Source organism: Sturnira hondurensis, unplaced genomic scaffold (genome assembly GCF_014824575.4).
Source record: "Sturnira hondurensis isolate 20B ecotype Veracruz unplaced genomic scaffold, ASM1482457v3 Scaffold0023817, whole genome shotgun sequence".
Lineage (NCBI taxonomy): Eukaryota > Metazoa > Chordata > Mammalia > Chiroptera > Phyllostomidae > Sturnira > Sturnira hondurensis.
Window position 1 is genome coordinate 4,430,821 of NW_028096448.1, and position 27,675 is coordinate 4,458,495.

The 27,675-nt window shown below is 45.0% G+C and overlaps 1 protein-coding gene across 2 annotated transcripts in view; it reads left to right on the plus strand.

Moving 5' to 3' along the window:
* Positions 1-27,675, plus strand: part of JARID2 (jumonji and AT-rich interaction domain containing 2) — a 257,383-nt gene that overhangs the window by 201,985 nt on the left and 27,723 nt on the right. For both annotated transcript variants that reach the window (XM_037037987.1, XM_037037988.1), the window contains 2 exons: positions 4,735-4,911; positions 21,279-21,517. In XM_037037987.1, the coding sequence (XP_036893882.1) occupies positions 4,735-4,911; positions 21,279-21,517 (416 nt within the window). The remainder of the gene's footprint in view (positions 1-4,734; positions 4,912-21,278; positions 21,518-27,675) is intronic.

Below are 27,675 nucleotides of genomic sequence, written 5' to 3' on the forward strand. Positions count from 1 at the left end.
CTGTTTTTCAGTTTACTGTGGTGGTAGGGGCTGAATGCTTCTCATTCTGTTTGTGTGTCCTAAACATCAGCCATGGAAGTGCCAACCCGGTGGGCCAGCCCAGAGTTTATTAGGTCAAGCTACAAGGATTTGACTCCCCAGCTAAATGACAGTGTGCAGGGAATCCCTTCAGGGCCTTTCCCAAATAGCGCTGAGCTATGTTTAGCTTGTTGAGGTGAGGAACTGGTTGGGGGAGGGAAGATATTTGGAAGGAGGGTTGTATGTGTACATGATTCATGGGGGAGAATCCAATTTTATAGAAACCGCAGCCCAAATTAGAGAAAGCAAGCTTTTGGATTAAGATGATTCCTGTTGTGGTTGTAACATACCACAGTTTGATTTTTGTCCAGATGAAAACATTTGGTTTTCACTTCAGTAAATATTGTGGAGACATTGCCAGCTAATTCTGAAAAGTAATGAAATACAGCTTTGGTAAAGCACAGATGCGCTCTCTACTTTCGATTCCACTTATCTGATCCAAGTTCGGATTTTTCCCCATGTTTGCTAATGCACTTGAATAATCAGGAGAGAAAATCTGCTCGTAATTTTAATAGAAAACTGTATACACGGTACACTTTAATGATTTATTGGGTATACCCCTCCCCCTAACCCACGCATCCTTAAACCTCTTAAGATACCTTTCATTAATGAATTCCCTGAAACTACAGAGCTTGTAAAGGAGACATGTCATGGGATTCTTGTCGTCAGCCTTTCTCGCTGTCATGAACCTGGCTCGTACCTTGTTCATCCTCAGCAGGGAGAGTCCACCTTGAGAACAGCAGGGCGCGACTCGGAGGCCTGCTCAGCCCTTTCTGAGACCCCCTTGTTTTCACATCTTAGATGGTGTTTTGCAGCAGGTGGTAGGTGAGCCCTGCTGTGGAGCAGGAGGGTCGTTTTTTTAAGGAAGCGTTTTCAGTTTGGGAATCGCCCCTCTTCCAGCTTTCTTAGGCTGGTAACTTTTATCCCTGCGATTACCTTCTCCTTTTCCTGAATGCTGGACCTACAATGAGCTTTTCAAATGTTTGCCTCACCTGATAATTTGGAAGAAAGAAATTTTCCTAATAAATTTTTTAGAGATGAAGTTTTCCTCTTATGTGCTAGCATCTGTAAGTTACTATTTTTAATGAAAAACATACATTTGTATTTTCAGATACTAAATATTAATTTAAATTTCAGTTGACTTAGCATCCATACGATTATGTAATACTACTATTCATCCATTCTATGTGGAATGTGGGCTAATTTTCACCAGTGATAAATAGTCCAGACATCTATGTGCTGTTAGGGTCTTAAAATATCCTTTCCTTTGTATGTATGTGTGTCTAGCAGATTCTCTCTCCTTTAAACTTATTTAAAAATTAGATGACTGAGCTTTAATCTAAGCTAGGAAGAAATAAATAACATCCCATATGAATGTGGTAACTAGGTTTGGTTTCTCAGGTGCCTTTTGTTTTCCTTTATATATTTGACGTTATTTTACAGTTATTTTCTAGGTCACAACAGTCAGTGTTTCTCTGTCGCCTTGATTGTGAAATAAGAGGTGGCTTTACTGGTTCTGTCTCAATGAGAAAGAAAGAAGCTGCCTTTGCAGTGCTGTGGCTCTTCCTGGCCTGGACTGCTAGCTCAGCCTCCCCACTACTGTACAGACACACGCATGCTCAGTGGTCTCAGAGGGGCTTACAATGGCTGCGTGTGGCAGAGCTTTGGAATCTGTAGGATCTGTTGGCTTCCGTTTGACCACAGGTATGAGGGGTTCGTTCACGTTCTGGCTTGTTCCTCTGCGGAGAAGCTAACAGTTTGTCAGGCCATTCCTGGTAGACAGATTATAGATGGGCAGTGGCTTCCCGAATGAAACCTGGAAGGAGAGTAAAACCGTGTCTAGGCAGAGTGTTGTTCCTTTATGAATAGCACCTGCCAAAGGGAAGAATGGGCGCCAGCCTAGTATTTGAACTAAGGGCCGTTAATAGGTAACTTGGCTCCCCACCTGAAGTTCTTTATTACTGAACAGTGATCTTTCTCCTCCACATATCCCAAGTTTTCCTTCCCTTTATTGTACTAGCCTCGTCCATTCCTCACCTAGTTTAAGAATGCTTCATTCTGGTTCTTTCTTTGTTGGTGCTTTACCTTTAGATCCAGACCAACATGTCAATCACCTAAATAGAACCCAAGTCTCTTTTTAGTGGAAGGCAATCTGCTTTTGTTCCCTGTGCCCCTATCCTTAGAAGAAATTGTGTTCTTTCTGACTAGGGAGTCAGTTCCATCAGAAAGACTTTATATTTTTCTAAGTTTAGGTTGAAGAGCAAATTCCTGTTTTTTACCGGTCATTTGTCTCATTTTATTTTGTTGATTAAAAAAAACTATTGATTTTAGAAAGGTAGGTGAGAAAGAGGGGAGGAGAGAGAGAGAGACACTTATTCTGCTTATTTATGCATTCATTGGTTGCTTCTTGGGTGTGGCCTGACTGGTGTTGAACCTTGAAACCTTTGTGTATCAGGACGATTCTCTAACCTGGTGACCTACTCATGGCTTGTCTCCTATTTTACATTTCTCTTATATTAGCCTCTGTCCTTTTAGAATACCTACCCGCTTACTTCGGTTTATTTGTATTTACTGAGAAGCTGTTAAAACACATTCATTTATAAGATTGATTGTTTTCTACTTTTGTTGAAGAAATCACCATGTACACTTCTTTAGGATATTAACAAAACATGGATACTGAATTGAGCTTCTAGACATTTTCTCCATTTTAGTTCTTGGGAACATAAACTTAATGTTCTCCTCATTCTTTCCAAATCTTGAGTGTAAGGAATGTCATTGTTGATTCATTCTGCTTACCCAACGTTTGAGATTTTAAAATATCCTCATTAGATTCTTTAAGTGGAAGTTACTTCCCTGTTTCTTTCTCATGCATTCCGTGTCAATTTTACCTGATCCTGATTCTTTTGGAACAGGTTATTTTTATGAGTCTTTCTCCTGTTTTCACATCACTGCCAAATGGCGTCTTTTGCGGAGTTGATTGCATTTTCTGCTGAGGGGACTAGGGGCAGGCTGGAGGGGTGGTGCGTGTCTCACTTCCTGAAAGGCATGCCTTAACCCTGCTTGCCTCCAACAGATGGCAGAGTTGGCTGCACGAGTTATTTCAGGGTCTGCACAAGAACCTGCTTTTTGACACTGACCCAGCTTTCTGATTTCACCCACTAGTCATGGACATTTTGATCTGGAAGGAATTGGAAGAGATTATGTGACTTATCCTCTTTCGTTTTACCAAAGAGGGAAATTTAATCACTGAGCTCAACTTCCCAGTGCTGAAGCTCCCACTGTGTCCATCTGATAGCATATAACGTGTTCCTCATGTCATGTTACATGCTAGGATGAGTGCAGCCTGTGGTGTGATTTCTTGTTCTCACTCAGAAGGAGTTCTGAGTGAATAAAAAAAAAAAGTCCCCGTGTTTTTTCTGAAGTCCTTGAACAGTTAGAGTCAGGAAGGAAGGGCCCAGCAGCAGCGGTGTGTTACCTGTGCGTGGAAGCGGGGATGGGCCGTTGCTTGTCTTTCCTAGTCACAATCTCGTGCCGATTGTAGGACCACTTAGAAAAAGAATAATGGATGTGTTCCAGTGGAAGTACGGTTTGATACTTCCTTTCCTTTTTTTTTTTTACTGCCTTCCTCTTATTTGATTAAATGACTTCCTCCAAAGTCTGTGTCAGTTTTAATAACCTTTTTTGTTGTTGTTGTTGAAAACCTGCTTCTAATTGAAATGATCAAAGGGGAGGGGGAAAAATCCCCAACACTGGAAATGGCTTCCGTCAGACTGTATCACATTCCGTTACCCACCTAGGATCTATTCATTCATTCATTCATTCATTTTTGCCACATACATCCCTTTGGATTTTCACTTCTCCCAGTGGTGAGACCCACATAACTTTTTGGGGTTTTGAATATTGGTAGGTCATGGTGACAGCAGAAGGGAAGAGCACTAGAGGTACCTGTTTTGTTGCATTTCTGCAAGACGGGTACTTGGTTTGCCACTTCAGCTTCCTGCTGCTATTCATTCATTCCCATCTTCTGGTTGGAGCAAGCTGTTCTGAATTTGGCCAGGAATGGCTTTGGCCACTACTTTTGCAGTGTGAGATCTCATTTGGGGAGGAGAACAAACTGGTTTCTTATACCTTTATTGGTGTGACTGAAGCTCATTCACAGGAAAGTGGGCACGAGAAGAAATGAGTTTCACATATTTATTACTTCTGCTACTTGGCAGTAGCTCTCCCCAAAATATTTTATGGGAAGGAAGATTGAAGTTGTTGCTAGCAATAACACAGAATGGTCTCTTGTCTTGAACACTGTAGATAGATGTTTTTATTTTATGTATTTATTTTTTGTTTTGTTTTCTTGCTCAGTTCAGTCTTTAGTGGTTATTCCCTCACCTCTGGAACTGTTTAGAGAAAATTTAAAACTTTTGCTCTTATGTTTGGTGAATGACGTCCTGCCCATGCTAGGGGATGCAGATGGAGGATATTTCCTGTGGGTATTTGAAAAATAAATTAGAAATGGCGGTAGAATCTCATAGTTTGTTCTGTCTGCTTAGTCATGAGGATTTAGGTTTGCAAGTTAGTAGATGTCTCTGTCTGTAGTGCTCCGTCTGCAAGGCGCGGGCATCCGGGCCTGTGCTTATGAGCCCTCCTTCTCAAACCTCTCAGGTTCTCCTGCGCTGCCCAACAGCATGGTCTATTTTGGAAGCTCTCAGGACGAGGAGGATGTTGAGGAGGAAGATGATGAGACAGAAGATGTCAAAACAGCCACCAACAACGCTTCATCTTCATGCCAGTCAACCCCCAGGAAAGGAAAAACCCACAAGCACGTTCACAATGGGCACGGTAGGTTCATTGTTGATTTTTTAAAAAAGATTTTATTTACTTATTTTTAGAGAGGGGGGAAGAGAGGAAGAAAAAGAGGGAGAGAAACATCACTGTGTGGTTGCCTCTCACGTACCCCATACTGGGGACCTGGCCTGCAACCCAGGCATGTGCCCTGACTGGGAATCGAACCAGTGACACTTTGGTTCACAGGCCGGCAGTCAATCCACTGAGCCACACTAGCCAGGGCTCATCGTTGATTTTTAATTTGAAAAGAAAAAAAGATGAAATCCAAATCTCTGGGGAGAGAGCTAGAACAGATCATCTATGGAGAAGGTGAAGGTAAAGGTAGGTGGTGATCATGGCTGATAGCTTGTTAGTAGTAAAGCTAGTTCTGTGTACTTCTCTAAGTGCCGGACACTGTAAGGGCAGAGAGGTTAGTATAACAGCGCAGTCAAATCTATTCCAGATGAATAGATTGTCAAGATGAGTATAGATATTGTTATGTTGTGGAGATGATGATAAATTTCATAAGAGCTCTAGGTACTAGGAATCCGAAGAGATGCTATCAAATCAGGAGTGGTTAAAAAGGTTTAATGAAGAAAGTTTTGTGAACAAGTTATTATTATGATTTCAGCAGGTGGAGCTAGTGTAGAAAGGAAACCCTTATTCCGGATCCGAAATCAGGTAAATGCTTGTATATTATGGACTAGGCTTTTTCTTGGGGTGCTGTATATGGTGTAGGAGGAGGAGTGGGATAAAAGATCGGATATCAGAGAGAGGAAACTATTTAAGTTGGCTTAAGTGGAAAGGACTCGGTAGTTTTTCAACAGGGAAGTGACTTAATTGGAGATATGTTCAGAAAAGATTAAGCTGGGATCGATTATGAGGATTAAATAGATGGAAATGAAGAAAAGGAAACACACTGGAAGGCTGTAATTGTAGGCAATTACCTGATCAAAGTTGGTCATGGCAATATAAATAACAGGGATATCAGCACAGAAATGAGATGATACAGAGAAACATGGCACGGGTGGTGTTAAGACTTGGCAACGAATTGAATTAGTATCAGGTGGGGAAAAGAAAGTAAGAAAAGCAGAGTGACCCAGTGACAGTGGGGTAGAGAGCTATTATGGCTGTTGCCTCAGGAACGCCTATCAGGACCTCTACCAGAGGTCGTGGTTCGCATAGGACTCAGAGACCCTGTGAGGTAGGAGCCTCAGCGCACAATTGGCAGAAAGTCGGTGCTTTTAGTAGTTATTGAGGCACAGAGAAGTGTCTCTCTCTTTATCTGTCTCTCCCTCCCCACCTCCCTCCCCATGCCACAGCCATCTATGTGTCTTTCTGGACTCTGAAAAATAGAGGTTCGGGACAAGCATTGCTTAGACATGATGAGAATCTGTGTCTGCCTCCCATTTTGGTTGGACTTTTCTACTTTGTCAGTTTAATGATTGCTCATTTTTCCTACCTCTTGCTTATGGCAGGTTTTAGGTAGCCTGTAAACATGGTGAAGATGTGGACCCCACTTTAAAGGTCTTATAGTTTAGTCAGGGAGATGGGGTTAGTAATTCCAGAGCATAATGTGAAATGGTCACTTACTTTTAACCTTTCAGGAAAAAGTTTTTTTACCTGTAGCTGTGGTCATCAGGAAATCTTGACAGTTGAAAGAGCTATACATGAGAGTTACAAGTGTAGAGATGACCCATGAAACTCCACATAAACAGTGACACGTGGAACACTGTGTGGCTGTGGAGTGCTGGCACACCAACATACCAGTACAGCAGCGTACGCAGGGGTGACTGGGAATTCCAGGGAGCACTGAGATCACATGCCCTACTGGACAGGAGGGAGAATTCAGATGTGGAGATGAAGGAGCTGCCTGATTTTACATGAGGCAATAAGATGAAATAGATCATGTTTAGAATGATTCCTTCAGTGATGGGGTATAATCTGAAATGAGGGAGGGGAGTCCAAAGATTCCAGCCAGGAGAGAGTGGATGAGAGGCTGGACTTGAGGACACACAGCAGTTCAGACGAAGGCAAGAGGCATTTTGAAGCAAAAATGATCAGCTTTTCACAGCTGCCTGGAGAGGCAAGGTTGAAGGTAACAGGAAGGGAGGTGGTTTGGGTTGTTTACAACTTTATTTGTCAAACCTGTGGTTATGGTGAAAGACGGGAGCTGCAGAAAATAGACTGGGAATTTATTGTCACGGAGCTGCTGGTGGAAGCCATCAGAATGGGTGAGCTCCCTGAGAAAGAATGAAACAAGAAGGGAGACTAGTAGTGATTAAAAAATATATTTTGAGAAGGTATTTACTTTTTTGCAGTTTTACTTTTGGTATAATATGAATCGAGAGTAAATATGAACAAAACATGAGGTTGGAGTCATATCTGTTCATCAGACAGTCCATCAGTACTGCATTGGAACGGGTGTGTGTGGTGTTACTTCTCCTTCCCTCGCTGTAGTCAGTAGGGAGATCCACCAGGCGTGTCAGTCAGGTGAGTTGGTACCACGTGTGCTCGGGCAGCTGTAGTTAGGTACTCAGCTCCCTTCCTTTTACAGCTTATTTGACTCTACTGGTTGTCTGGATAATTTTCTTATAGATTCAACTCTCAGTGTTGGAAGTTACCGTCTTCTGTGTGTGTGGATATTACTATCTTTAACTCTCTTTTTACATGAGTTGCAGTCTGGTGATGTGAAGAGGCAGTGAGTATCTGGAAGCAAGTTACAGGGAGTCGTGAGAAGGTGGGATGAGGGTGGAAGAACTGGCTGAGTTCTCATCTAAGGCCTCCTGCATTGACCTCTGTCATCGTCATAAACACAGAACAAATGTTGGCAGCAGTTTCCTTGGCAGCTAGAAGTTTTCTTTCCTGCTTTGCTTTTGCCAAGACCCGTTTCTTTATAAATTTGAAATTCCTTGTAATGGGTACCAACCAAATATAAAGAGGGGTGTTTGTTTAAATGTGATATATGACAACAGAATGAAACAGATTTTCCTATAGGAGGTTCACTTGTGATAGAAAATTCTTGGTGAGAGAACAGAAGATGTTTCCCTGGTCTGTTGACCTAGTGTTGGGCCAGTGGTTTTATCTTCCTTTTTTTCAATTCTCACCTAAGGATGTGTTTATTGATTTTGAGAGAGGGAGGGTGAGAGAGAGACAGACACATAGATGAGAGAGAGAAACATCAACTTGTTGCCTCGCATATGTGCTCTGACCGGGCATAGAACTAACAACTCAGGTCTGTGCTCTGACCGGGAATTGAACTCACAACCTTTTGGTGCACAGGATGGTGCCAGGGCCAGTGGTTTTATTTTTAAAGAAAGTGGATAGGTAGTAGGTGATCATGTATATGAGAGCATGTTAGACCCCATGCTTACCCAGGACCTACCCTAACCAACTTTGTTCTTTCTTGGGGTTCAGAGCAGGCCTTATTCATGTTCAGAAAATTGAACCTTTTCTCAGTTTCTGAGAGCACCTACTGAACTCCAAGCTTGATTAGATTTGCAAAGGTGCTGATGCCTAATTGCCTCTCAGTAAACAATGGGCTGGTATTAGAGGGCACCCGAGCCACGCAGGTGAGCATTTGGACTTGCCACTGTCGCGAATGCAGGGCCCTGTGTGTGTCAGCTGCCATTTTCTGACTTATAGAGGGCACCATTCTTGAGATTAAAATACTTTTTCTTCCTGCCCAGAAATAGAAGATCAGACAGTTTATGAATGAGATGAGGGCTCTTCCTTTCCCTGCCATGCCTCGCTTTTCAAAAAATAAAAACCTAGAGACAGCTTATCTCCATTTCCTTTCGATTTGTGACTTGGGTGAAGAATGTGCGGGTATTAACATAGCTTTTCTAACAAGAATAACCTGAATAAGGGCATAGTAATTGTGTGGTCAAGCAGGTCCTCAGAATTGCTGACTTTTTTCCACACAAGAAAGTGGAGAGCGAGCTAGCTATTTTTTCATGCTTCTCTGTGGCGGCGTTTTCCTCGGTGCTTTTTCCTACTTTGTATGCAGGGGATGTTGAGTTGTGCCAGGAAATTTAGCAATATCTGTATCCTCCCCCAGGTGGGTCACCCTCACTGAAATGTGGGGAAAGAAATACACAGAAGACAAAATACAGAAAACTAACACCATTACTGGGGCAGCTTTGGGCAGAAACCCTGATTGGGCTGCATGTCCAGGGGAACAGTTTTATTTAGTCTGTGTAAAGTTGAAGAAACTGGAAACCAAACTGTCAGTGGTGTCTCACTTTCTCTTGTTTCTCTTCGAAACTAGAAGCTTAGTGAAGCAGCTGGGATTCCCTCAGAGCAGGAGCCAGGAGGGAACACCCCTCCAGCTCCCCTTCCAACCCAGGCTCAGTCCAGGCTCAGTCGTGTCTAACTGGGGCTGCCACTTATGGCACTCGCCTTCCTCAGGGTGGGAGCCTGGACCCTCGAAGTCTCCTGTGAGATTTTGGAGTCCCCAGGCAGATGCTGAATTTTGCAAACGTTACACAGAACTCTAATGTTCTCATTTATAATCCCACTGAGCACCCTAATGGAAATGGGTTTGTTTATTAAAATACATAATCTGAAGAGACATGGACCTCATCACGTGGGCTTTTAACCTTGGGTTAACACTGAAGGGTTGTAATGATAACGCCCCCAGCAACTACTATTTCAGTAGCTCTTCAGAGTTTCTAAAATACTCTTACGTATACAGAACCTCACGCGATCCAAATGGTAGAGCCCTTAGGGGAGGTAATCACTATTTGGAAACAAAACAGCACAATCAAGACACTGCTCTGTGGCTATTTATGTTAGAAGTTGATATTTGAAATGGCTTAGTTTTTGAGAAGTTCTCATAATTTGTAATTTTTTTCCCAGTAGGATAAGTGAGGTAGACCAGAGGAATTAATATATTCATTTGGAATGAATTTGGCTTTGCCTTTTCCTCGGTGTTGTCATTGTGGTGAGGTGTCCTTCATCCTTCGCAGAGGAGCACCTGGTGAAAGTTCATTGCTCGCGTTAGCCACATATTGTATATTTTTCAAATGCTTTTCTGCACTTAGGAAAAATGGAAGGAATAGCAGAGACCATTGTTCTTTGTGTGTGCTCATCTCGTTCTGAACAGGGACATTTCTCAGAAGACTTTTTAAACAACATGTCATTGTACTCCCAGCTGGAATGATTTAATTGCTTTTGGATTCACACCAGGGGCATGTTGTGTAAGGGCCAAAAAGCAATCATTTGCCCTGAGTTTACCACATCTCTGCTCTGGTGGCCTTCGGGGTGCATCCAGGCCCCCGTCTGTCTAGGTGGTGGAGGGGTGTGTGTGCAGGCAGGACCAGGGCCCGCCCCAGCTGCGTGCAGTGAAGAGAGGCTCACGGTCTCCAGCTCACTGGGACTTTCTTCTCTTCAGTTGACATTTTCATGGAATATCCTCTTGACCTTTCCTTACCACCTGGCAGCTCCGTGTTTTCCCCCTTTGAGATGACTGACTATTTTTAAAAGCTGGAACGTAGGCTAGGGGTTTGTTTTTGTGAGAGTAGGGTTGTAAAGTATTTGTTTCTAACTGTCCACCACTCCCCCCCAGGGGGCCGTGGTGATTCAGAGCATGGCGCTGGCCCTTGTCTTCCCATTGTGGCTGCAACCCTGGGCAGGCTTTCTTTGTCTTCATTTTCTTACTTTTAAAGAAGAGATAATACAAGCCTTTTCTATAGGTTTTTGTGAGAGCTAAGTGAATTAATGTATGTTTGAACAGTTCATGGCTCATTGAAAGTGCCATGTTGGCTATTATCATTAACACCACGTGACTGAGCAGGTCTGGACGCCTAGAACAGCCTTACAATTGATCAAAGAATACCGGAAGGTTAGTATGTTCAGATGCCTGGCACACAGTGAGGGCTGAGAGATGCCGGGTCCCACTGTGAGTGTGTGGCATTATTGGCCTCACCAGAATGAGCTGTGTCAAGTGTGGTAGAAGACCCCTAGGAGTACTGGTCCATCCATATAATCATTCTGTTTGCTTTTCTTCTCATTTTCTTCAAGCATTTGTTCCACTGGTCCAAACAGGCTCCTCAGCGCATGCACACACCCACACGACAGTCGGCAGTGCCCCTCAGGATTCAGTGTGTGGCCGTCTGTTCTTGGGAATGTGGGAGCCCCTGCCTTCTGGGCTGAGATGCTGGTCCAGTGACAAACCAGGTGTTGTGCCCCTGGTGGCGGAGGAGAGGCTCCAGCTCATACCTGTCTTCCTAAGCAGGTGCCATTGGGCCAGTTATTTAACTCTTTATGCTTCAGTTTCCCTGTTTGTAAAATGCTGAGAACACCAGCCTTTTCTGTTAGGATTAGAGTTGGGGATCGGGGATAATGGGAAGTGACCACTAATGGCCCCAACATTACATTTTGAGGCGATGAGAATGTTTTAAGTTTATAGTATGATAATGGTTGGACAGCTGTGTGTGTATGCAGAAGTCCATCAGGCAGTGCACTTCAAATGGGCGAATTGCACAATATGTGCATTACAGTTTGTTAAGGATGAATAAGACTCTGTCAGGACTAGGTGAGTGACAGCTGCACACTGCCTGGCACTTGTGTGCCCGGCAGTTGGGGGCCGGCTGCTCTCCTGTTACTGGTTTCGTGCCCACGCGTCTTTCTTCTACAGATCTGTTAATGCCCTGTGGTTGTGAAGAAATCAATATCATGTGTTAGATTCCTAGAACCTTCAATCAGTTTTGTTGTCCAAAGTTGGCTGGGGTATGTTTATATTGTGCGCATCGTAAATTGCATCGAAGAGCTGTTCCCCAAACTGCTCAGTAGTTAATATTTTCATCTAAGTTCATCTGGCCTGTCTTATGGGGAATCTTTAGTCACTTGGGAAGGTCTGCAGTTTCCAGAGACTGTAGAATGTGCACATAGAATTTTTGGAAGTCATTGGTTTCCTGGCTGGAGGGTGGGAAGAGGTGTGTGTATGTGATAGAATAGCAGGCCCATGTTAATTATTTGGATAACCTTGAAAACAATCCTTATCACAGCACAGATATTTCTGTATTTAGTTTTTCTGTAAAATGCTTTTATTTTGAAAATGACCAATTCTTCTTAATTGACCACGTATGTATGGGGTACCTTCTAATTTAACGTGTTTTCAAGGTGTCTCTCTCTCCCAGTGTGCTGTGAATCATTACAGAGTCCTTGTTCCAATCCAGAGGTGGGCCACAGTCATTTACTTCATATGTGGTTGGCCTTTTAGAGTTCATGCCCGTGAATACAAGGCTTTATGAAGCCCCAGACTGCAGAATGTTTTATTCACTTGTCTTTCAGGAGTGAATGCACACACTTTTCTCTATATAAGCCATAGCTCTGTGCTCTTTGTCTGTTTTCTTGAGTGACAAACCATGAGATCCCTCTGCGCACAGCCTGCTGTCCCCAAAGGCTGTTTCCCCAGATGTGTCTCTTCCTGGCAGTTCGAAGACTGCAAATGCCTTAGAGCCAACTGATGCGGGCACCGGCTGTGGGGCAGACCCCCGCCATCAGTCTCCTCTCCTCGGCTCCTTTGGGGGCCGGCTGGGCCAAGAAACCATTTTTCAGTGATAAAAACCATTCATCCTGATTTATGATCTTTCTGTTGCTCTGACCTTTATATTCTCATAAAGGTTGTATGCCCTTTTAAACTTTAGTATTGGAAGTTGCTAGGAACATATGTAAGAAACATGCTTAAATGGCAGATCTGTCCAACTCGGAAAGTTATTTTACATCATTGCACATCACACATTCATAATTTTTGACCTGGAGTTAGTGGCACCCAAATTTTTGATTAAAACAACAACAATGACAACAAAAAAATGCCTTGGCAGGTGTGGCTCAGATGGTTGGGCGCCGTCCTACAACCAAGTTCACCAGTTCAGTTCTGGGTCAGGGCATATGCCTGGGTTATGGTTTGGTGCTTAGTCGGGGAGCGTGCAAGAGGCAACTGATTGTTGTTTCTCTCACATAGACGTTTGTCTCCCTCTCTTTCTCCCTCCCTTCACCTTTTTATTGAGTCAATAAAAGAAAATAGATATATAATTTTTAAAAAGTAAGACTTAAACAATTTAAGTTTGTACATAAAAAATTTCACTTTGCTTTAAAAATCTTTTTTAATGGATTTCTTTCCTGTTCTATGTATAACCAAAGAGCTAGAATATCACTTTGTAGAAATTTCAGGGGGATTTCACAGATGCCACATAAACCAGTGAGACAGGCATGTGACGCTGCAGTTGGAGGTGCACGCAGGTGCTGTGAATGGCTTCTCTTGCATTTGGGCTTGAAGTTGACCTCCAGAGTGGGTGAGCTGTGCCTTGAGGTTATAAAGGGGCCTCTGCTGCCCTGACCTTGTCCTCGCTGCTCTCCCCGGTGTCACACCTGAATGCTGTAGCTGTGTGAGCCGAGCCATTTCCGCTCAGGGCAAAGTGGGTTACAGCACTCACACATGCTACAATTAAAATCCTTTGGAACTGCTGGCACAGGTTGGCAGACATTCCATTGTGTTCAGACAATAGTGACTCAAAGTTGAACTGGCTCCAGGGAGCAAGTGCGGCTTTTGTACAGTAACAAGGATTTAATGCCAGCCAATTGATGGAGTCTGTCTTCCCCAAGTCAGGACGCCTTGTAATGACATGAAGCTTACATTTAAATATCTGGCTTGGGATCAGAAACTTGGCGGGCTTCTCTTTTCCTTTCCGTAACACATTTCTCTTTTACAATGATTCTCTTTTTGTCCCTTCGATTTGTTCTGGGGGTGGGTCTGGAAGCGGGTCCTATATTTTTGTAATTTGGGGGTTAGTCCTGTCCTCCAGCTTTGTGTTTGTTCTTTTCTTCCTGTTCTTTGTGTCTCTGCTGGCAGACATGTCTGCCCAGCTTTCGGCAGTGACTCTTGTCCATATTCTCTTTCATGGAGATGAAGGCTTCAGAACCCTGCTAACTCAGGTCAGAGTCATCTTAGGGTACCATAAAACTTTTGTTAGGTATCAAGCAAGACTCCTGTTCCCAACTCACTTAAGAAAAAAAATCAGGAGTATCTCCTGGTATTCAGATTGGGTGCTTTCATTAGCACCAATAATTAGCAAGATGGGGGAGGGGTATGTCCGGATGTGGGCAGTCATGGAAGACAGCAGAAATGTTGGTGCTAGTCTTGTGGGTTCTGTTTAAAGGGAATTACTCTTTTCAAAAGTGGGTCTTTTCTCTGCCATTGCAGCAAGAGCTTTTAAAAATAAGAAACTTCCTAAATTTGCATAACTCCTTTCTCTGAAGAACACAAAGCACTTCATATACTTTATTTTACATACTTCAATGATTCTGCGATGGCAGATCAGGGGAGGCCCCTGGTTTTGTAGTTCAGGGAATTGAGGTGTTTGATCCGGGAATTAGAAATTAGAACCAAGTTCTCCACGACCCTCCAAGAGGCTGTGTCTGTAATGAGGGGTTTAAAGACTGTGTGGCCAGCTTTTCATAGACTGCTGTGTGGGTCTCCCCCAGGAATCTCCATGCAGTCTAACTAACTGGGACCTGAGCTCATACGGGGGACATCGTTTAGTACAAACTCCTTGGAGCTGTAAAATGTGGGCTCCTCCTTGGAAAGTGTAGCTTCTGCCATTCAAATGATCATTGGATTGAAGTGACATGTTTCTGAAGTAGCTTCTCTTGCTCATTTTATTTGCATCCCTTATTTTGGGAGCCAGTCTTATCTTTTCAGGCGTGAAGTGATTCTAAATCAAAATACCGTCCTTAGGATTTAAAAGATTTTGCTTGCAATGGTGTAAAAACACTTGTCTATAGGCCATTTAGCTTTCAGTGTATGTGTATACAAATCAGTATATTTGTCTCTGTTCATTAATTGGAAGAGCTATTTGTATTTGGGTACAGTACAGTTCCCTAATATGGTTTACTGTGATAAATGCTTTTTTTCCCTCTCCCATAGAGAAACTTGTTCAATTATTCCTTTTAATTGGGGACAGTGTGCATAGGTCTTCTATACATCTAACTTTCTCTGTCTCCTTCTTTCTTATGTTCACAGGGTTGGTCTTTCCCTGTGAGAGTGAACATTTTTTTTGTTTCCCTTCTCTCCCCTTCTCGAGATTCTTACAAATGAAGACAAAAGATAATTACTTTAGAGGGGTAAAACTGGCAGGTTCCCACGACACTTAAAATTAATGAGCTGTTGCGGACAAAATATACCTTTTCTCTGGTTCCCTCATCTTTGCCCACACCTCCCCTCCCCCTTCCATCCCATTTAACACATGATTTGACTTTTTGGCTATGTTTGCCATTTGGGTATGTCAGTCCTGTAAAATAGCAAGATAACATGATTACAGAAAGTAGATTTGTTTGAAAGCTAGCTCACTGTTTAAATTAAAATCAAAGTGAATTTTATTTTGCTTTTAATTTGGGTATTTTTCCTGAGTATCTGCTGAAAATAGTCTTTAGTAGAAGATAGTGCTATGGTTCACAGAGCAGCCGCTTTGGTTTCTGATGTTGGTGGCACACGTATTCCTGGCCCTTCTGGCTCCCCCTTCTCGGTATAGTCACGGTGCCTCACGGCCTGGGGTGCCTCACGGCCTGCCTCTCTGGGGTGCTTTTCTGCAGACTTGATCAGGTGCTGGTGGTAGGCGGAACTCTTCTGAGGCATTAGAACAGAACCAGAGTTGTGTGTTTTGTTTTAAATGAAGATAATGTTGAGGAAGGGTCTGGTGGTTTGTTTTTTTTTTCCTGGATCTCAGAAAGATACTGCTGGCTAACCGCAGTGCCACTCTTAATGAATTTCCTTGCTGTCTTAATTTGCAGCTGGCCTTGCCCTGCTTCGTTTGGGAAGGAAGGATGTGGGATTGTGGGCACTGTTCTGTTCCTATAAACGGCCTGCTGCACGTCTTGCCATCGATACCCTTGGAAGTAGCGTGGTGGCACCAACAAGCTACACTTACCCAGTGCTTACTTAGCGTCCTGCTAAAGCCCTTTCTAGGTGAATATCTTGTCATGGAATCCTCAGAACAACCCTATGAGATAGATAATAAGTGGAGAAACTTAAGGCTCAGATAGGTAACTAGCTCAAGGTCAAATAGCAAATGATTTCTGTGGATTCAAATTTAGAAACATTTCTCTTGGAGCCTGAACTTTTGTTGGGCTGGCAGGTGTGGATATGAGTACATGACCCATCAGCGCCTCTGGAAACCACAGTGCAGTAACCTTGGGAGAGACAATCCAGCCCAGCAGTTTCAGGTTTTTGTTAATGTGGGTTGTATTTATTGATGTTTATCATGCTAATATCACAACTGAGGAAATTTATCAATACCTACTCACTTAAAAGTAACAAAAACCCATTACTTGTTAGCACAAACAACATTTTTACAATGAATAGCTGGATTCCAAAAAAGAAGAAATTATGGGTGAGGAGAGTCGCACTGTGTTACATTTTTGCAAACCTCTTTGCATGTCTGTCTCAGTGGAAGACACTTAAGTAGATTCTTGTCTGCTCCTGCATTCAGTCTCACAATACCCAGTTTTGGTTGATGTATGTGAAGGAAGTCATTCTCAGACAAATACGTAGTTGGAAAGGGGAGGGGAGGGGCTTTGTAGATTACCTTATTCTTTGACATCCCACCAGTACTCGAGCAGTGGTAGTTTCTTTTTTTTTTTTTTAAGCATTCTTTTTTTTTTTTATATTTTATTTTATTTATCTTTAGAGGGGAAGGGAAGGAGAGAGGAAGGAAACATCAATGTATGGTTGCTTCTCGTGCATCCCCTGCAGGGAACTGGCCCCTGCCAGAAACTGGCCTGCAACCCAAGCATGTAGCCTGACTGGGAATCGAACCCCGATCTTCTGGTTCGCAGGCCTGCGCTCAATCCACTGAGCTACACCAGCCAGGGCTCGAGCAGTGGTAGTTTCTTAAAGGTCAGTTGTTACAGGAACCTGAACCTGTATCAATGAACTTTTTGTACTGTTACATTAAAGTCCATTGGTTTGTCCTCCACTCGGAATAGCTCTTAACCTACACACGGGTTTGTAACACCTGATATCGATTGTGTGGGAACAGTGGTTCAATGCGCCGTGCACGTCTTCCAGTTGCCAGTACCTTTTGCTCTGTGGTGTCGAAGGACCGCCGTCTCCACTGACCTCATCGGGAACGTCCCTGAGTGTTGAGAGGCTGTCTGACTCATGGTAGCAGGTGTAGGTTTTTCAAAGTTACAATTTTTTGCTTGAAACTCTGCATTCTGTCATTGGTAGCAATAACTATTAGTTTTTTTCCTAGACAGGCTTATTTTATTCATTTTTTAGAAAACGGCCAACGGATAGCCATATCGGATAGCCAGCTACTTTCAAATAAAAGTAGCATTCTGCGAAAAAAGCAGCTAGCTTGCACCTTAAACGGTCTCACAAAGTACTTTTCCCTGGAAGTACCCATTGTATTTGGGTCCACAGAAGTGCTTTATTTGTAGTTCCCATTTTGCCCCACAAAGTGCGTGTACTCGGGTCAGGATTTAATGCTGTTGCCGCTTTGTAGTGCCGCGTCGCCTCCCTTTCTAACCTGCCGTGGTTAGTGCGATGCGGGGCCACCGCACCGATCTGGGTGCAGGTGCCAGCCATTTGACTCGCCTGTTGTTGCTGTGTTAAAAAAATACGTTGTTTCATTGAGATTTAATATACATTACCATAAAATTTACCCATTTAAAGTGTTATGATTCAGTAGTTTTTAGTATATATTCACAAAGTTGTGAAACCTTCACCATGATCAGCTTTACAACATTTGCATGACCTTCTCCCTGAAAAACCTTGTACCCTTTAGCAGCCACTCTCATCTCCCCCAAACATCCCCTTTTGGCCTGTACGTACGGTTCTGCTCTGGTCATTTCGTATGAATGGAATAGTACAGTATGTGACCTTTGTCATGAGCGTCTCTCACTCACCATCATGTTTCTGACGTGCCAGTGCTCGGGTGCTGTGTACGGATGGCTGGCACCCCATTTGTGTCTCTGGGTACCAGGTTAATCCAGCCTTTGGCACTCCCCAGTCTTTAACTATTTTTAATAATTCTGCTTTGAACATATGTATACAAATATTTGTTCTATAGACCTATTTTTTATTTCTTTTGTGTATGTACCTGGGAGTGCAGCTGCTGGGTCACGTGGTAAATCACTCTGTTTCACCTTCTGAAGAACTTCCCAGCCTGTTTCCCAACGTGGCCACATTGTTTTGTGTCCCCACCGGCGGAGCTGTGAGGGTTACCGTTCCTCACCGACTCGCCATTGTCTGTCTCTTTGTGCATGGCCATCCTAGCAGCTGTGGAGTGGTATCTCATGTACTTCTGATTTGCATTTCCCTGTCAGCTAATCCACCTTTAGCCATCACCATCATGGAACTATCAACCCAGTGGAAAAGGCAAATAATGTCTTAGGGTAATTATGGAAGCAGTTTGGATTCAGAGGAACCCCTGAAAAGGACTCTGGGGTTCCTCTGAACCACGCACGACTCAAGTCACTCATTAAGCTGTCCAAGTGTGGGATGTGTTTCTGCATTGCATTCCTCCTTGCGTGGGCAGGCAGCGGCGCCTCTTTCTCCCATGAAATGGGTTTCGGGAGGCAATGGGTGGTGGTGATGGGCCTGCCCAGGCCAGCCATCTGTCTGTATCGAAGCCCTCCTTTGTACTGTCTCTGTAAGGGAGCGTGGGCAAAAAGAGACCCTGCCACAGTATAATTAGGTAGTAACCTGAGATGGTCCTTTTAATATACAGTAATAATTGTCCCCGGATGTTAAGTGCCTCCTCAGCCCTAGACATTAGGCTTGAAACTCCCCACACAGGAGCATCTGTATCCCAGCCTACCGATGAGAAAACTGAGGGCTTAAATAACTTGCCCAGCTGTTAAACAGCAGGGCTGGGAATTTTAACTGCTCATACAGTGTCATGAAAAGGGAATAGACCCATAGAATATGTATATATTTTTAAATGTCATTTTTAAAGAAGATTTTATGTATTTATTTTTTAGAGAGAGGGGAAGGGGGGGAGAAAGAGAGGGAGAGAAACATCAATGTGTGGTTGCTTCTTCCACACCCCCTACTGGGGACCTGGCCCACAACCCAGGCATGTGCCCTGACGGGGAATCAAACCAGTGACCCTTTGGCTCGCAGGCTGGCGCTCCATCTGCTGAGCCACACCATCCAGGGTAGAATATTTTTTTAACTGAACAAGACACCCTCTATAAAACTGGTACTTCTTTAATAGCAGACTGCACCTTGATACATATCATAGTGGCAATAAAAAAGCACAGAGGAATATGGAATATTTGAGATTAACCCAAAACTTCTTGTGTGGTGCTCCACTAAAAGAGTGGTGTTCGTTGATTAGAAAATCATTGAATGGTCAAGAATTGCCTAGATTCTTGTTCTTTGGCTTGATTTTTAATCACATTGAAGTATGACTTCTTACAGATGTTTTTAGTTTGTCTTGAAAGTGAGCACAGATACTGCCAGCTTGGGTGTGATTGATGATTTTCGACAGCGTGCAGCTACACTTAGAATAAATCCCAACCATTCGGCACTCTCCATTTTTTCTGTAACCGAGAGTGTCCAGTAGACCCTTGTGCAGCCTGGGGTCATAGACACATTTTGATGTGGCCTGGCCTTTATTTTCACATTGAAATTTTCAGATTGGGAAATTCCTGGGAGCAGGAGGAACTTCAGAGATCAAGGTTCATATCCAGATACACAAAGTAGTAACAACTGGACCAAAGAAGTATATCTAAACAATTGAATCCAAAAACAGTTAGGAGAAGACTTAGAGCAATACTTTACCGTTTGAAAGTGTGGGAAGGCATAAAAGCAAAGGAAGAAATGGGCTAGCAGATTTAGCACAAGGACAGAAGAGCAAATGACAAATAAGATAATTGCAACCTATAAGGAATAAATGTAATTTAGGACACTTACAGATAGGGCAAAAGAGTGGGTGTTGAAGGAACTTGGATACAGGTCTGGAGGGGGGCATCCTCAGAGAGTCATTTGGGTTCTTTGAAGGGCTGATAAGCATGGGGGATGGTGCACGGGAGGGGAGGTTGACATCTGCATTTTCGAGTGGCAGAAAGAGATTTCAGCTCAGAGGAGGAAGAATTTTCTCTTTACAGCTACCTGGTCAGGTAGTGAGTTCCGCCTGGAATTTTGTAAGTCCCTGATGCTTGGGTAAGCCTTTTAAAAGGTGACCTTTTAAAAAGGCTTCTTCTGTTAGGAAATGCATGCACTAGGAGCCTCCTAAAAATGACAGCTAATGGGCTCACTATTGCTTCCCCATGTTGCTCTGACTGAAGCTCATGAGGCAGAGCAGACCAGGCACAGGGGGCCTTCCTCCCCGGCCTGCTAGGATGGTTTGTGGGGAGGGGAGCCCTATGGGTGAGAGAGGAACGAATGGGAAAGTCTTGTTGATGAATCCTGGAGAGGAGTCAGACCCGAGGAGTCTGTCTGCGTTTGCAAGTCCTAGCTATAAAGCAGAGAGAACTCTCGGCAGCAATGTCATTGAAGTGTGCTGTAAAAAACCCTGAGTATCACTGTACTCCTCTGACCCCCATGGGGGTGGGATCCAGCATGTGCATTGGGAATTGACACCGAGAGCCACCCGGGGGGCCAGAGTGGGGAGGGTGGGGAGGTGCCAGTGCCAGGCAGCAGGGCCTGGGCCAGGCGCTCAACCTTTCCATGCCTGTTGGCTTTATCTGTAACATGGGTGTGGCAACAGTGTCTCATTCCTTTGAACTCAAAGGCTCATTGCCCTTCACGGCATTGGCATCATTTCCCTGGCTCGTGGAAAGCGCACGTGCATATCAGCTGTGACCGCCGTTACAACTTCTGCAGTAGAAGAGGGTCTGGCTCAGGGCCCCTGTGCCTCTCACCCTCCTCTGTGGTCACAGACAGGCCAGGTCAAGCAGCTACTCTCCTGAACCATGTCCATCAGCAGATCTTCAGCCTCAAAATGCACAAGTTGAAATTTGAGGATGTGGTACATTATTCCAGATCCTCTGTATCTTCATACATGAAGTGCTTCTGTTCTTGGAATGACTGTTGGTGTTAGTTTCAATATTTTAATTTTTCTTTGTCTTTAAGGCGTGATGTTGACATTCTGAGGGCTGCTGGAGTTACTTGGTAGGAATTTTTAAAAGTGGATTTTTCAGTCATTTCGGCCAAAGCAAATAATTTTTAAGATATGCTTATAATTTTTCAATTTCCCTCTGCAGCCTGGTGCTGATGTGCTTTGACTTGGGGCTGCCCTTGTCAGTGTGATGAGAATGTGCAGAACGTTTGCCTTCTCTTACGCTTTTTGACTTCAGGAAGTTTAGGTTCCATGGCAGGTAGCATGCTCAGTGTAGTGATTTATTCCTCCGTTCTCCTTTCTTCCTAGTTTTCAATGGTTCCAGCAGGTCATCGAGGGAGAAAGAACCTGTTCAAAAACACAAAAGCAAAGAGGCCACTCCCAGCAAGGAGAAGCACAGTGATCAGCGGGCTGACAGCCGGAGGGAGCAGGCCCCAGCGCACCACCCGCCCCCGGCCCCCTCCACGGGCTCCTCTGCCAGGGGGCCCGCTGCTAACCACCACCACCACCCCTCTCTGCATCGGGCAGCTCAGGACTTACGGAAACAGGTAAAGCCCCATCCTTCCAAACATGTGCCGGTAGTCTGGCCCAAAGGGTGCCTGCCTACCTGCCTGGCTGCCTGCCAGGTGCTGTCACACCATGTCACCAAGTTAACTGAAGGAGAAAATGTGAGTAGTATAGCCTCAAGAAGTCTGTTTCAAGGGCTCAAAAACCAGGAATGTGATGTTCAGTGGTGAGGTGAGGAGAGAGAAACGTCACCTCTGTGTGGGGGTGTGAACGCACACTCTTCTGTGGAGTTTGGTCTCGCAGGGCCAGTGCTGGACCTGCCAAGGGCTGTGAGCTTTCCTGCGTCTGGTGTACCGGGATGGATTGGAAAGGGGACTCCCTCGGTGCCAGATGAGTTACAGAGTACCGGGGGCCATTATTGGTTAGGCCAAAAGTGGAACAGTATACCTCGAAACAGGCCCAAGGACTGCCTTGGCTGTCAGTGGAGGAGCCCAGTCTGTTGTTTCTCTGCCCATCTTAATGTGACAGGTTAGCATCTCTCCACCAGGACTGCTGTACAGAAGAGGTACGTGGTCCTCTGCTCCATTGCCAAGCTGCTGTGTGTGATGGGTACAGGGCGGGCAGCGAGGGAACTGACTCAACTGAGCACATGTCAGCCCTGCCCGGGGGATCAGCAGAGGGCGAGTAAGCACTGCTCTCCTGCCCCCTGGCTCACAACCCCCTATTTCAGAGTCAGACTAGAGAAACACACCGAGATCCTGTAGGGGAAACTCTTAAGAGTGGCCTCAGGGCTTAGCCATTGTTGCTGTCACAGTGTTCCTGTCCTTAGACAATGATCTCTGAAGACCTGAGAGGGAGATGGCAAGGATAAAGGCAGGTGCCTGGAGGCGTCCCAGTGGAGGGCTGTCTCACCCTGTCAGATGGCGTGTCATTGACCCCTCTGCTCCTGCTCTCAGTGCATTTTAAAGTCAAGGAGCCCACAGGGTCGTCGACGAGCTTGCATTGGGAATTTTACCACACCGATTTAAATTTTCCCCTGGAATCGAAGGGAGACTATAGCTTTCAAGATGGGTTCCCGGCAAGGTCTGGCTGGGCTAAGGAGATTTCTTGGCTGTTGGTATTCCAGAATGGCTAAAATATCGTCATGTGGTATTAAGATAGTGGAATTCTTCCTTTTATTGAGTTATTGTGTACCTGTGGTCTTTTCTCATCTTTGATGCTGTTAGATTAATTTCTTTCACATGACTGTATTCATATACGTACATAGGAATGTGTGTGTACATACACGTTTATTCAGCTCTTCATTTGGGGTGGGGTGAACAAGGCAAGAATCCTCACTTATGTTTCCACACTTCATCCTTGACTGTGTTATCTTGAGATAAAGCAAGTGGTTTTCACACATTTTAAACATTCTCATTCTTTTATTTTTATTTATTTTAAAAAATACTTTATTTAATTATTTTTAGAGAGAGGAGAAGGGAAGAAGAGTGGGAGAGAAACATCAATGTGTGGTGCCTCTCATGTGTCTCCTACTGGGGACCTGGCCTGCAACCCAGGCATGTGCCCTTGACTGGGAATGGAACCAGTGACCCTTTGGTTCACAGGCCCGCACTCAGTCCACCAAGCCACACCAGCCAGGGCTGTCATTCTTTTTTAAAAAAAAAATCAGCAATAATGGCAACTTGGGTCATCCTCTTGGCTATGGCACTGTCCCTGTACAAAGCTCCTCTTGTTAGAGAGAATGACTGGACATGATTGTGGAGTTGATCCCCTCCCCAGCTCTGGGGGCCCCCGATTTCAGGATTGAGAAGCACAAAGAATAGCGTGTGCCATGCCCTTGGTTTCTGTGTTGTTGATGAATCATCTCCATTTCGTTTCCAAAGTTGATGGACTGATAGGTGACTTTTGCAGAACTGCCCTACAAATGTTTTGCTTATGAAAGAGAACAATTAAAACAGGGCTCAAGAAAGGTTGAGGACTCATCTGTGCGGCGGGAATGAAGTACTTGTAAAGGTGAACATGTGTCTTTGTGTTCTCATGGAGACACACACACACACACACACACCCCTTTCATTTTATGTGTGAGTCTGGCTTGAGTAAAAAACTCCTAGCGCCTACCGTAGAGTGCAGGATTTCCCTTTGTTACTGAACGAGAGGAATTCCCACTGATGGAGGTAAGACTTAGGGGAGCACAAGACACCCCTTGCTCTGTGGAGTGCACAGATGGCCTGTTTCAGGGCTCCCCAAGAATTGGAGGAGAGATCTGAGTGCCTCTGAGAAAGCTCGCTCCCGTCTTCCAAGCAAGTGCAGGAGCCGGGCTGCTGCTTTGCTTGGTTTCGGTTAGCGACTGTGCAAGGCACTCGGGGGCGGGGGCGGGCGCGGGCGCGGGTTCCTCCCATCCCGTCTTCCCCTCATCTCTGATGGGATCGCCCAGGGCTCCCAGTTCTAGTGTGGCTTTAACCAGGGCCTTCTCTGAGACTTGGGAAGTGATATTTAACTTTTCTGGGTCCTGTTGTTCTTTTGGAGCCAATTATGCCCACTCCTCTCACAGGGGCGTGGGGAGAAATGAAAGGATAGTTTTGAAGCTCTCATCCCATTAGTTAAGTACTCTGAATATAAGGCCAGTGAAAGCAAATTGTAGATTCCTTGGTAATTTCCTGATGCAAGTAATTAGAATCTGACCTTTCATCTCTCAACCGAATAAAAGATAGGGGCCAAGGGATACTCTGATCTTTATTTTCAAACATGGTTTATTTTTTTATGTCAACCTAAAAAAGAGGGATGCACATGACTGTATGAAGTATGGGTGGGCGAGTGAGGGGGCCCATGTTTTTAGGGGGGTGCTGCTGAGAGGTGACTCTGCCCTGTTTGCTCTGGCGTTAGCTGACGACCCACACTTTTTTACATGCTCGCCCTCCCCCACCACTACCTGGCACAGCTCCATGTCTAGTTCTCCAGCTTTGTACAGGCCCTCAGCCCTGAAACTAGAACCTGTGAGCTAGCACTTGCCTGTGCCTTTATCTTGGAGGGAGCGGCCTTGACAGCCCAGCCCTTGGGCTTTGATAACACCAAACAGGGCCTCTTGCCCCATGCTGTGCTATCGATATAACAGCCCTGGGCTGGTCAGCAGCAGTGGCTCCCCTGGATTGTAATCTGGATGTGTGGTAGGTGTCTAATAAAGGAGCAAGAACTATTTTTTGTTTCCTTAAAATAGCACTTCAGTTTAAATGCAGTAAAAGACATTTAGGATGGCAGAACCGATGAGCTCACACCTAGGAAGGGTTTTCAAATGCTGGTTTTCAAACAGAGTCACGCAGAGGTTTTTTTACTGGTGCAGAACCTTGTGTGGTTTGTAGGCCAGGGTGCGGATGCTGAGCTCTGCTGAGCATGGCTGCCTCCCTGTTTGTTTGTGGCACCAAGACCCTGCTGGCCTGAGGGCCACCAGTAGACGTGCCGGGCTGGGGGACCCGGGAACTGTGCTGCCCGTGGAGGAATGGTTTCCACACGAAAGTAGACAGGTTGCTGCAACATTCTAGCCTTGTAAGATTCAAGGCAGTTTCAGCTCTGTTCAAACTGAAGATTTGGGAATGTTTGTAGATAGTTCTGAAAAATGAAACATGAGCTTCCAGAGAGAAAAATGTCAGAAACTCGCCTCCGCGAAGAATGTTTAAGGTCTCACCGTGCTCCTCATCAGGTTGGAACTATAGTTTTGATCACAGATGTTTGTCAAGTGGTATTTGTGATGCAGTTAAGTTGCCTCTAGTGGGAGCAGGTGTTAAGAGAAGATGAGGGATGCCCCCAAACCCAGGTTTTTCTCTCTGAGAGCAGGGCTGACCTTGTCCTGCTGCTCATTCACTTAGGTCTTTAGACCCTTTCTCTAGCTGAGCAGGCTGCCACTCCAGCAGGCCTTCCCACTCATCCATAACCACTGCCTGACTCCTGTTTATTTTAGGCTCCTTTGTTTTTAATTCAAGTTTTAGAGTTCATGTGGATTATTCCAACTACCACATGTTTTTCTTGAGCTCCCTTGGTGCTCTTCTCATTTCTGGAAGGGCCAGGAGAGGCACCCGACTCAATGGCTCCCTCTAGTGGGAATGAGAGCTGGACAGTTGAATTTCTGGTTGAACTGAGTGAGGGTGGCTTGACTAGGACTGGTTGCTGTGTGCCTAGGGTAACCTGAGCCCCAGATGGGTGGTGGTGGGCCAAGGAGAACAAGCTACAGACACCCCACTTCCAACAGAGCTGGGTGAGAGTTGGGGGAAGAAGGATGCAAAGTCAGAAATCTGTACCAGAGCTGAGACAAGGAGCCACTTGAAAAGAAGTAAAGTTGCATATTGGAGGGTTCTGCAGTAAGCTACCTTTGTGTAATTCTCCAGTGAATGGAAATGACCTCAGTTATATGCTCAGTGTAAGTACCCTCCTCGGGATGCAGTGATACCAGACCCCTGTGGGGAGCTGGCCAGGTGTCAGTGTTTGGTTCTGTTTGATAAGGTGGTGGTAGTGGGGAGAACAATGCCTTCTAACATTCTGTTGTTTTCCTTGGTACCGATTAAATATCGGACCCTAAGAGTACAAGGGCAAGGAGTAGGCATGTGTGTGTGACCAGGTGAGTTCTGAGTTACTGGTTCTGTTTTGTCCCTACCTTTAGTTCACATGGCACAGCTGGTGGGGCAGATCAGTGCCTGGGTTACCTTCTCGGCAGCTTCGTGGCCACCAGGGTGATCATGCACACAGACATCCGCCTGGACTGCAGGCAGGAGCTGCGCCTCCAGTCAGCGAAACGTGCCCTCTCTGGTCTTCACGGGTTCTTTCTTCTAAATTAAAGTTCATTGTTCTAATGGGTTGTGAGAGGGATACATTTAGTTTTCAAGCTTGTTATGTGTATGAGACTTGTTAGAACGGTGAGGGTGGAAATGAGCGGAGTAACTCATTCTTCTGGTGGAGCAAAGTAGTCGGCTGTATCTCCGGGCAGTAAGGTGGTATTTAAGTTCACAGAAATGTAAACAAGAAGGTGATCTTTTTGCTGTTGAAAATGGTGAAATACTTACGTAGAATTCCACCCTGCAGAAATGCACCGCCCTGTCACCCAGCCAGCCGGTGGTCAGGTGTCCCTGGGAAACTAGACTGGGTGGATCCAAGGGCCCTACACTCATTTTTGAGGTAGAATCTGAAAACCACGCAGCTCTGGCTTTCTGCTTCCCACAGGAGGACGGTGATATGGGGGAAGGGCAGGGCCAAATATTGTCAGGAACACTGAGCGTCCCAGGGCTTGCAGACACTGGCTCCCCCTTTCTGTCTCCTCGCTGATTACATCCGAATAGGGGAAAGGGAGGGTCAGATTGTGGAGTCAGGATTATTTTTAGGCTCCTGCAGGGATTCTCTGGTTCCAGGTTTAAGAAGCACTGAACCTGAAGTTTACTCTGCAAGATGCGATGGCCGTGTTGGTGGGAGATGGTGCGCAGCACTGGACAGGTTGGCCATTTTCACAGGGGATTCCTCTGCTTTCAGGAGAGATTCAGGTGTCCTGTGCAGTCTGCCTGAGTGTGGACTGGGGGAAGAGAGGAAAGAGGTTGGACTCTGAGTAGTTTTTGGAAGACGGAGGCCAGAAGGGCATGTCTTCCACTCTGGGGAACTGCAGCCCTGCACTGAAGACACAGGTCTTTGAAACCCTTCTATAGGGTCTTGATGGTGGAAAAATCTCTGTGAGTCACAGCTGCATGTTACTGTTTGCTTTTGTTTCTAAATGGTGTGTTTTGTTTTTAGTCAATGGAAGGATTTGAAAGAAGAGAAAAATTAGAGATATTTGCATTCTTCACCGTACTTTCTATTCCAAATTAGTGGTACTTAGCATGGAAAATTTGTCTTTGTCACCCACCACCCTGTTTTATAAATTTTATTAATTTATGTGGCCAGGTTGCTAGGTTTGGTTTTTGTTGTTGTTGTTTTGAGTTTTTTGTGGTCTTCTTTGGTGGTGGTTGTTTTTGCTTTGTTTTAAATTTTTCATTCTTCATTTCAGACCCCTCTCTTTCCGACCTGAGTGTCAGTCCTGCTTCTGTATAGGGTCACAAGCACGGAGAATCCTGGGCCATCTCTTCCAGCGGGGCCTGTCTCCTCAGAGTCCAGAAGTCCAGACCGGCTCACCAGAAACCCGGTTCACTACACACCAGGGAGTGGCCCGTGGAATACAGTCGCACACTGA